This window comes from Arachis duranensis, chromosome 10 (assembly GCF_000817695.3).
Source record: "Arachis duranensis cultivar V14167 chromosome 10, aradu.V14167.gnm2.J7QH, whole genome shotgun sequence".
Lineage (NCBI taxonomy): Eukaryota > Viridiplantae > Streptophyta > Magnoliopsida > Fabales > Fabaceae > Arachis > Arachis duranensis.
Window position 1 is genome coordinate 7,133,485 of NC_029781.3, and position 11,185 is coordinate 7,144,669.

Below are 11,185 nucleotides of genomic sequence, written 5' to 3' on the forward strand. Positions count from 1 at the left end.
GAGTTTTTCATCTTTCTTGCATATTACATAAAAAAAATTATTTTCATAAAATTGTATCTATTGGTTTTTAACTAATATTTTGGAGTCAAAATCATTCTGAATTGTTAGGAATTATGACATGTTGTATGAAGAATAAATATGATAAATATTGGAGACCGATTGGCAAATTTAACCCATTGCTAATTGTTACCGTTATATTAGATTTTCGGTACAAACTAGATTATCTCTATTGGTGTTTGGAAGATGTTTACAACAAGAAAATGTCTACTATTATGATTGATTTTGTTAAACTCACATCGGATATCTTGTATAAGTTTTATGCAAAAGAGGTTGCAGATGATAAAGAAAGGGAAGATGGTGAAAATTCATCTAGAGATGTTTTGGATGACAATATTAAAGTATCAACTGGTGCCAACTGCAAATGACATATCTGAAAATAGAGTGAATATGTGAAAAATAAAAAAAAAACAAAAAAGGTTAATGCAGATAACAATTCAAATGTAGAGAGATATTTGGCCAAAAATATTGTGGAAGATGAGAATTTTGATATATTGCCTTAGTGGAAAGTGAATGCTTCAAAATATAAAATTCTTTCTCTCATAACCCGTGATGTGTTATGTATTTCTTGCTTAAGCAAAAAAGACAAAAGGCTAATGATTGGGACATTGTGGGAAACTCTCGACTACCGATGAGACTTTAGGGGGGATCCAAGTGAGAGAACATAAAATGAGAAGACATTACATCCAACTCAAAATCTTAAGGTGTCAAGTTAATGGGTCTCTTATCTTATAAATTCCTCACTCTTTCTTATTTTTCTCAATGTAGGACTAATTCTTACACTTATCACACTTGCAACTTAACAAATGGTTGAAGCTTTGATATGCACTCAAAGTTGATTGTACTCTTTTAAACAAGCAGTTGGAGATCAAGAGATTGATCAATTTGATAGCAATTAGAAGATTGTTAAAAGTACATTTATGATATCTTTATTATTTATGACTTATTTATTTTAAGTAATCATATTTTATATGAAAAATAAGTAATTTTATATGTTTTGTAGATTTTACTAATACATCCATATCAAAAGGAGCAAGTTGACAACATTAATAGCAATTGATGAATGATGGCTATGTTTCTATGAAATGTAAGTATTGTAAACATTAATATTTTATGTTATTTGTCAATATAAGACTATAAGTTAATGTTCTATGTTTAGGAAGTATAAGACTTTAGACTGATGCATAATATTTTGTGTTATTTATATGTGACTTAATTATTTGGTGTTATTAGACAATATTAGTATTAATTGTGGTTATGCTTTAATTTTAGAGAATGATTAGTTCTTGCTATATTTTTTTAAATGAATTTCAACTTGTGAAATCATTGTTAAAGATTTGGAGATTCTCACATGCTAATCTATAAGAAGGTATCGAAGTAATATATTTTGTGTTGAACTTGTATTTTCTAACTAATATTGTATAATATTAATTATAAATTGATCTTTTTATTTTTAATGAAAATTATGAAACTAGGAAAGAGATAAAAAAATGTATGAAATTGTGATTCATGAAGATATTTAAATTTAACATTGGCTACCAACTTCTTCGTAATAACTAATAAGTAAGTTTTTATCTACTTTTATAAATTATTTTTAAAGTTCGATTTTCACACTATATAATTATGACCCAAAGTGTTTAGATTTTATTGAGTGTAGAACCGGATTATGGTCTAAAAAATAGACCTGATATATATTTAGGATCAAATCTAAATTAGAACAAACTCAATTTCACCTGATATATGTATATTTTTAGTTTTTTTTAACAAAAAAATTTATTTATAAAAAATATATTTTTGAAAAATTTGACTATATACAAAAAAGAGAACTTCATTAACAGAGAAAATTGAAAATACGAAAAAAAATTACATAAAAGCACTTTACTTATCACGATTATTCGATGAGTATCCAAATTTAATTATTTATTTTTTATTCTACTAAATTGCTACAGGCCTATAGGTTTATCCCTCCTATTAAACCCATTCCGCAACAATTTAGCATGAAAAACCCCAACCAAAAACCCGAAGTTATCAATTAAAGAAGATGTCATCTTCTCTATAATGATAGGAAGCACCTACATTTAGGCTTATTATTTTCTTTCAAATCAAATGACTCCCATTTAATTATGAGCTTCATTTATTTTTGAAAAATATTATCTATGTGGAGATATAATAATTGGTATATTAACTATTATTAGGTATTATTTTATAATTAAAATTATTTGTTAGTTATATGATTAGTTTAAACTATTATTATGTACTTATCATTAATTTTATGCTTTATTTGATTGTAGTGTAATTTTTTATTATTAATATATTCTCATTGATCCTTATATATTAAACAAAAGAACACTTACCCTTAAACCTGAGAAGTATAATTTTTATAATTCAAGAGCATCTAAAATCAGTTAATTTTTTTAGTTTGACGAATGCATAGGCAATATAAAAGATTTTATACAATTATTTTAGGTGTAATTACTCTGTTAGTCCCTATAGTTTCGCAAAATTTTCAATTAGGTTTCTATACTTTTTTTCTTTTAATTGGGTCGCTGCACCAATTTTTTCTTTTAATTAGGTTTCTCTTGGCAATAATCAGCTTAATTTTATAGAGATCCAACTAAAAAATATTAGTGCAGGCATAGTTGTTAAAACCGAATCGGACCGTCCGATTTAACCAAAAAATCAATAAACTAGACATTAGACCGGTCCAGTTCAATGCTTGGACCATTTAAAATAAAAAAATGGTACGAACCAGTCAAACCTATCTAAACCAATGAAAATCGGTCAAACTCGTTGAAGACGGTCTGACAAAACCGTTCGGAGGGCGAACCTATGACAACCACTAGGCTATATTGCATCTTGTTAGTAGAAACGCAAATTATGATACATATAATTATCCTTCTTCAAATAATTTACTTCTATTTTATTTATTTTAATTTTAATGATAAATTCACTCATTCATAAATTAATTATATTTTTATTTAACAATAATTATATACTCACTTATTTTTTCTTTTAATAATTATGTAATAGTATAATAGATATAAACTAATTAATAAATTATAAAGTGGGAGTACGTACTCCTCATCTAGCGACCGACGCTCTGCTAGGGTTTCACTGCGCCGCCTCCATGGTTACACCTTTCTTTGTCTTTTCTTCGTCAAACTCTTTTTCATCTTCTTCTACTTTCTTTTCTTAATTTCTTTTCCACTTAGCTCCCTAATTTTCGTTTTCTCTCTCAATTCATTCCTCTTTTAATTCATTCCGTTTTCTAATTCACTCATTCCATATATCTTATTTCTCTTTGGAATCATTAAAATACCAATTCTGATTTTCTCTACACCATGAGCAACAAATCAAAGACTCAGAACCCTCATATAATTGCTATAACGGTGGAGGATGCCAGCCTTCAAGTGGCACCCAAAGAAATATGAAACTGCTCTCGTGGAATTGTCGGGGTTTGGGGAGACCCCTGACAATCCACAATCTTAAAGGGATTTGCAAATCCTACTCCCTCGAGGTTGGTTTTATCTGTGAAACAAAAAATCAATCTCGACAAGTTGAAGAAAAACTAAGATCTTGTGGTTTCAAGGAATGATTTATTGTGGATCCGGATGGATTATCAGGGGTTTGGCAATGGCATGGAGGGATGGTTGCACTGTTCAGATTTTACAGCATGGTAGATTCTTTATTGCGGCATCAGTTCTGACAGCTGGTTCTAATGATCCCTATGGTGTTCTAAGTGTTTATCTCAGTTCAAATGATCAACATAGAATGACTCAATTTGCTGAATTAACTTCAGTCACCCAACAGTTTGATGGTAAGGTTGTGTTAATGGGGGATTTTAATGCCATTTCTAATCAATTGGAGAAAGAAGGTGGGGTGCTAAATCTCCTTCTTCTATTGAAACCTTTAACAGTTTTATTGATGATAATTCCCTGATTGATATTGGTATGGTCGGAAGACCATTCACTTGGTCAAATAGATGGAAAGATTAGACCGATTCCTGGTAGGAGTTGATTGGCAGCAACTCTATCCCAATGCAACGGTTCTTAGACTGTCAGAATCAGGCTCGGATCACGTCCCTCTTCTCTTAGACTCTAATCCGAGAACTGAGAGAACTAAATGCCGATTCAAATTTCAAGAAAGATGGTGTTCCAATGATGAAATAAGGCAGATTGTTAGAGAGGTTTAGCATGAACAGATTGATGGTTCAGCCATGTATATCCTAACTCAAAAAATAAAGTGTTGTCGGCATAAGATTGTCAGATAGCAGCAAGAACACAGATCTAATTTGAAGGTGGAGATTGATTTACTACAGTCGGAATTAGAGGAACTTCGTTTAGCAGGAATTCATGGAGGCGACATCATTTCAGAAATAGAGGACAAACTTGAAAAAGCATTGCAAAATGAGGAATCTTATTGGAAAGATAAGTCTAGAGTCAAATGGCTCAAATCTGATTATCAGAATACAGCTTTCTTCCATCAGAAATTTAGAAATTGAACCCGAAGGAATAGAATTTGGCAACTAACTGGCAGTGATGGTGAAGTGGCTACTTCAAATGCTGGTATTGCTTCTGTGACTGAATCTTATTTCAAGGACATCTTTTCCTCCACTTGTTATGAGAACTCTAAACCTCTGTTTACTGATTTTGAACCTAAGGTTACAGCTCACATGAACTGTAGGCTTCAAAGACCAGTGACTATGGAGGAAGTGAAACGCGTAACATTTAGCATTCATCCTCAAAGTACTCCAGGAGATGATGGTATGACAGTAAAATTTTTTCAAAGCTTCTGGAACATACTTAGTGGTGATGTGTTTCGAGCAGTTAAGAGCTTCTTTTCTGGGGGCAGAATCTTGAAGGGTTTTAACCATACTCAGATCTGTCTTATTCCCAAGATTTATGATGCTAAAGATATGACTCAGGTAAGACCAATAAACCTATCTTTAGTCTTTTACAAGATTATCTCCAAAGTATTTGTACATAGGCTTCAGGGTATGATGAATAGACTAATTAGCCCTACGCAGAGTGCTTTTATTAAAGGTAGATTAATCTCTGATAATATCCTAATTGCTCACGAGTGTATGCATTACTTGAAGAACAAAAAAATGGGACTCGAAAATGAAATGGCGCTAAAATTAGATATGAATAAGGCATATGATAGGGTGGAATGACACTTTCTTTGGTTTATATTGGAGAAGTTTGGTTTTGACTCCCGATGGATCATGTGGATTCAAGAATTAGTGACAACTGTTTCTTATTCTGTTATAGTGGAAGGACAACCTTATGGTTTCTTCAAACCAAATAGAGGTATTTGACAAGGAGATCCTCTATCCCCCTATCTTTTTCTTTTTTGTGTAGAAGGTCTCTCCTTCTTGCTACATAAGGCAGAACAAAACAGACTAATTCAGGGTCTTCAGATACATAGGCGATGTCCCAAGGTCAACCACCTCCTGTTTGGTGATGATTCCATCTTATTCTATAAGGCTAATCCTGAAGCATGTTCAAATATCCTGCATTTATTGAATTCTTATGAAAGCATCAGTGGCCAGAGGGTAAATCTTAATAAATCTGTTGTATTCTTTGGCCACAACACTCCCTCCACTACTCGTACACTACTGGCTAACTCTATGAATTTTAATCATATTGGGGCGCAGGATAAATACCTTGGTTTGCCTTCTACAGTCTCTAAATCGAAAAAGGCTTCTTTTAGTATGATCAAAGAAAAGGTTCGGAAAAGAATCCAAGAGTGGAAGTGCAATCTTCCTTCGTCAGGTGATAAACACGTATTGCTTAAGGCAGTGGGAGAAGCTATTCCTATTTATACATTGTCTTGCTTCAAGTTGCCTGATGGTTTAATTTCGGAAATTCACTCTCTACTTTCTCAGTTCTGGTGGGGGACAAAAAGGTTCTGAAAGGCGGATGGCTTGGATTAACTGGGACACTATGACTCGCCCACGAAAAGAAGGAGGCCTTGGATTTAAAGATCTCAGAATCCAAAATCTGGCGCTTTTAGGTAAACAGTTTTGGCGACTTGTAACACAACCTACTTCCTTATTATCCAAAATCCTAAGAGGTAAATACTTTAGCAATGGTAATGCTATAACGGCAGAAATTGGAGTCTTACCTTCTTGGGGATGGAGGAGCATACTGGAAGGTCGAAAGATTGTTGAAAAAGGTCTTAATTGGGCTGTGGGTACTGGTGAGAATATCCGAACTTTTGAGAATCCTTGGTTGCCTCTTTCGTATCCTTTAATGATTTCTGAGTTGGTTCCAAGAGTTAAAGATCTAATTACTGAAGATAGGAATTGGAATCAGAATCTCATTCAAGAATTATTTTCCCAAGACGTTGCAAACAGGATTTTGTCAGTTAAAATTCAGCAGAGTAGGGACAAATTGCAATGGGATTTGAACAAATCCAAGCAATATAATACAGTTTCAGGTTACAGAATTGGCTATTTATTTTACCATCCGCCTCTGAAACTTTGCCCTAATTATATGCAGCAGAAAAAGCTGTGGATTGATATATGGAAGTTGAACTTGCCTCACAAAATTAAGCTATTTATCTGGAAAGCTCTCCATGGCCAACTTTCGGTGCTTGCTCAGATTCATCACCGCATCCCATCTATATCACCAATATACCCCTGCTGTCATGAAGCAACGAAACCAGTCACTCATTGTTTGATCGATTGCTCTAGAATTAAAGACGTATGGTCTCAGAGTTATCTTCGTAACTGTCTTCCCTCTCAGAGTTCTAACGACTTTTGGACATGATGGACTGCATCAACAGAGATACTTAACCCGTTGAAGAATGCTGACCGTAATCCTCAATTGCTTGCCATCATTTGTTGGAACTGCTGGAAAGCTCGCAACCAGTTGATTTTTTAAGGTTCTACTTCTATGCCGTCTACCATTCTAGCAAGCTCTGTCAAGTTGCTCCGTGAAATCCAAAAAACTCCCAATTTAAGTTGGATGAATACCTTCAGTGTAGTGTTTTTGAAAAATCCCCACCTTTTATTATGCTGTCCTGTTTTTGGACATCTTTGTATTTCATTTTTTAATAATTAATGAATATAACCTACTATCTTTGGAAAAAAAATAATTAATAAATTATTGAAATTTGAAAATAATAGTTATTTTAATATAAAAACAAAATAAAAATATTTATGATAGAGTAAAAATAACAAAATACTTATTATTCCTGTTCCATATTATTTTGGAATAGCTTGATATTCTTAAAATATTAGTGAAAATATGTATTTTAAATTTTAATTTTAAACTTTTGACTATTTTTATTTTTTATTTATATAGTACCGGGTCAACCGAATCCTGTGACCCAGTATCCTGACTGAGTCGATTAGCGGTTCGGTTCTGACAACTATGGGTGCAGGGACTTGAATAAAAGGAAATAAAAGTGTAAGGACCTAATTAAAAAAAATTTGGTAGAATGACTCAATTAAAAAAAAGTACAAAAACCCAATTAAAAATTTCACAAAACTATAAAGACCAACCGAATAATTAAACTATTATATTTATTCTTTTATATAATTATTTACATATAAAAGTAAAAAGTAAAACTTTTTACATAATAATATATATCTTTTTTTAGTACATGTAGATATTTCTAATATATATGTATATTGTACATGTTTTTTTTTTTAACTTCATCTAAAATTTTATATTTCTAATCCTTTAATGATTTTGAGTAAAATTGTTTTCTAAATAATTTATACAGGTGAAAAATCCTACAGAGATAATAAATTACCATTTGGCTTTTAAAAAAATTAATTTTTTAATAGAATAAATCCTAAAAGGTTACCATGACAAAATAATTTTCCAAAAATGTACTCCATCTAACAAAATAAATCAACTATCAATGTCTCCATTAATTAAGAGATGAACTTGTATAAAAATAAGGTTAATAGTCGCATAACTATACATAAATAATTAGAATTGAGTTATTAAAAAAAGTTACATAATTATTTAATGAAAATTATATGAATTTATATTTTATTTTAATATTATATATTTCTATATTTTCAATTAGTATATTTTATTGGCACAGTATAAAAACTATCACCAGTAGTCTTTACAAGAGCACCAACCATCTTTAAACCGATGGAAACGATTATTGTCTCGCACAATAATTTCTCTACCAACAATTCCTGAGATGAACTTAATGGCACTATGGCAATCTCCACAAATCCTAAGATTTTTTGTAATCCGTATGGGAATTCCAAGAGGCAGGACTATGAGGCCAAAAGCAAGAGCAATCTTTTCACTGTGATACCAAACTTCTGAAGCCTTTTCTTCTTCTTCTAAGTCAAAGAGCGATAAATTGGTGTCAGGAACATATCCAGCTTTTTTCATCTCTCCTTTCAACTTATCTAGCATTGCTTGAATTTCAGGGTTCTTTTCATGAAAATTATCCTTTGCTTGAAAAACATGAATTTTGTTCTTGACAGCAATCCAACTATAGCCAACATTTTTTTTAATACCTATCTCTTTCATTTCCTTCCTGATAAGAGTAGCATCTTCCCATCTGCATTATGCAATTGTAATGTTAAATCAATTGGAAGTGAAATTATTAATTTTCTACTAAAACTTCTTCAATATAATGATCAAAGGAAGGAAGGCTTGCCAAAATGGTTTTAAATAATTACCTGCCAGCAGATGCAAGCATGTTAGATAGTATTACATGGTTGCCAGAATCATCAGGATCAAGCTCAAATAATTTCTCTGCTGCAATTTTTCCTAAATTTGCTTTCCCATGCATCCTACAAGCCCCAAGTAGAGCCCCCCAGACTGAAATAGTGGGATGAATTGGCATTCTTTTTATAAGTTCATATGCGCGCTCAACAAAACCAGATCTCCCTAAAAGGTCCACAACACACGCATAATGCTCAGAGCCTGGTTCAATTCCATAGTTTACTCTCATGGACTCAAATATCTGCATCCCTCTCTCCACTGCCCCAGCTCTACTACAAGCTGATAATATAGAAACTAGTGTCACATAACTTGGTGTTATACCACAGTTACCCAATGTCATCTCTTCAAATAGATGTAAAGCCATGTCTACATCACCTTGGTGCGCATATCCACCAATCAGTGCATTCCAAGTTACCAAGTTCCTCATAGGCATTTCACCAAAGACTTGTTCTGCATTCTCGATGCTTCCACATTTTCCATACATGTCAACAAGTGTACTCCCAACAAATATATTCTCCTCGACGCATGCTTTGACAGAGAGTGCATGTATTGTCCTGCCCAATTCAAGCCCTCCAAGCTCAGCACAAGCACTAATCACACTTGATATCATGAAATCCGTTGGTTCAACACCTTCTTCCCTAGCTCGCATGAAGACCATGCAAGTCCTCTCTTCCTCATGGTTTTTCACAAGAGCAGCAAGCATAGAACACCAAGAAACAACATTTTTCCACCCAATCCTATTAAAAACCATTTCAGCAGACATGATATCCCCACACTTTCCATAGAAATCAACAAGCCCATTCGAAACAGAAACATCCTCCCTGTATCCACCACGAATTACAAAAGCATGCAACTGACGCCCGAGCTCCAAACTTAACATGTCAGAACACGCATTAAGAAATGCACAGAATGTGATCGAATTTGGCTCTCCATTTAGGCAAAGTAACTCCTTAAATGCACCTATTGCATCCAAGAACTTTCCATCGAGCACTGCATTGGAAATATAAGCATTCCATGTGGCCAAATTTTTGTCAGGCATTTCATCGAACATCTTGCGAGCATCAACTAAGAGGCCAGTTTTACTGTACATATTGAAGGCACTGCACCCAACAAAGACATCATAAATCATGCCACCCTTTAACGCAAGGGCGTGAACCTGTTTCCCGGTAACAGGCATCTGCAGCGAAGACAAAGCCTTAAAGACGCACGGGAAAGTGAAGTCGTTGGGGGGAATGCACTCACGGCGCATGTTAGAGAAGTGGTGGAGGGCAGAGACAAAACGGGCATTGTGAACGCAGCCGGAAATGAGGGAGGTCCAAGTGACAACGGTGCGAGTATTGGTGAGAGAGAGAACTTGTTGGGCAGAGGTAAAATGGTCAAGTTTAGAGTACATATTGACTAGATGGTTGCAAAGGAAGGAAGGGAGAGGGGTGTGGTGTGTCTTGAGAATTTGTGCATGGACAGCACGACCAAATAGGGAGCAATGGCTTGCAACAGCCGACTCCAACAAGCTGCCAAGGAAGTTCGAATGTTGCCCCACCACCATGTTAATGTATCATGCAATTTATCAAACTAAGATTCTTTTCCGTTCATTGCCTTCTTTGTTTTTTATCATTCTATGTACCACTTTCTACTTTCTTTTTAGAGTGATACCGATTCAACATATAAGAAGTCAAAATAAATTATAGGTGAGTGTTGATAAAGTATTAACTAAAACATAAATTTTGTTGGTAAAGTATTAACTAAAACATAAATTTTGTTATATATATATATATTATTTTTGTAATTAAATTACATATTAGTTTATTTATTTAGATAAAAAATTAAAATTAATTTTTCTATTAATTGAAATATCATAAATGTTTTGAATACGTGTATTGATATATTTATGATATAATGGATTAAGTCAATAATGAGTTATTTTTCCATTTTTTAAATTATATTTTTTTACTATGTATTTAGATGTTGTTGACACCATTACTTAATTTCATTAAACTTATCATGTATATGATTTTTTACCTATCCAAATTTTAAAAACAAGTTGACATGTTTAAATTCATGAGTACTCAATTCAATTGTACTCTATTGTATTTTTTCTTGACTATTTCTTGTTTTTTTATTTTTCTTTTGTGTTTCATTAATTAATTAAGAAAGATATATCAATTTTAAATTTATAAATTTTACGATAAATCTTGTGTATATCAATAACTATTCATTAACAAATAAGATTTACTTTATGCCAATTCGTATGTATGGATGTTGCATTATATGAGAAAAGTGAAAACTCTCTTTTTTTTAACTTTTTTTTAATTATTTTATATAAATATTTTAATCTGATAAAATCATAACTTCCAATAATTTAATGGTATAAATTAACTCAATTTTTTTTTTCTAAAGTGACTAAACAATCTTAGAAGGGT

At 32.6% G+C, this 11,185-nt stretch overlaps 1 protein-coding gene across 1 annotated transcript; it reads right to left on the reverse strand.

Annotated features, from left to right (window-relative positions):
• Positions 1-8,132: 8,132 nt before the first annotated feature.
• On the reverse strand, positions 8,133-10,320 carry LOC107468790 (pentatricopeptide repeat-containing protein At4g14850-like). The gene is made up of 2 exons (XM_016088152.3): positions 8,720-10,320; positions 8,133-8,598 (listed from the first exon to the last, which is right to left on the reverse strand). The coding sequence occupies exons 1-2, from the start codon at positions 10,309-10,311 to the stop codon at positions 8,133-8,135; spliced, it is 2,058 nt and encodes a 685-aa protein (XP_015943638.1). The 5' UTR covers positions 10,312-10,320.
• Between the last annotated feature and the right edge of the window lie 865 nt (positions 10,321-11,185).

Bases quoted from the DNA above. Each gene is read 5' to 3' on its own strand.
- LOC107468790 (XM_016088152.3), bottom strand. From the start codon at position 10,311: ATGGTGGTGGGGCAACATTCGAACTTCCTTGGCAGCTTGTTGGAGTCG. The intron at 8,599-8,719 runs GTAATTATTTAA...TGCATAATGCAG, and splicing joins ATGCTTGCATCTGCTGGCAG to ATGGGAAGATGCTACTCTTA.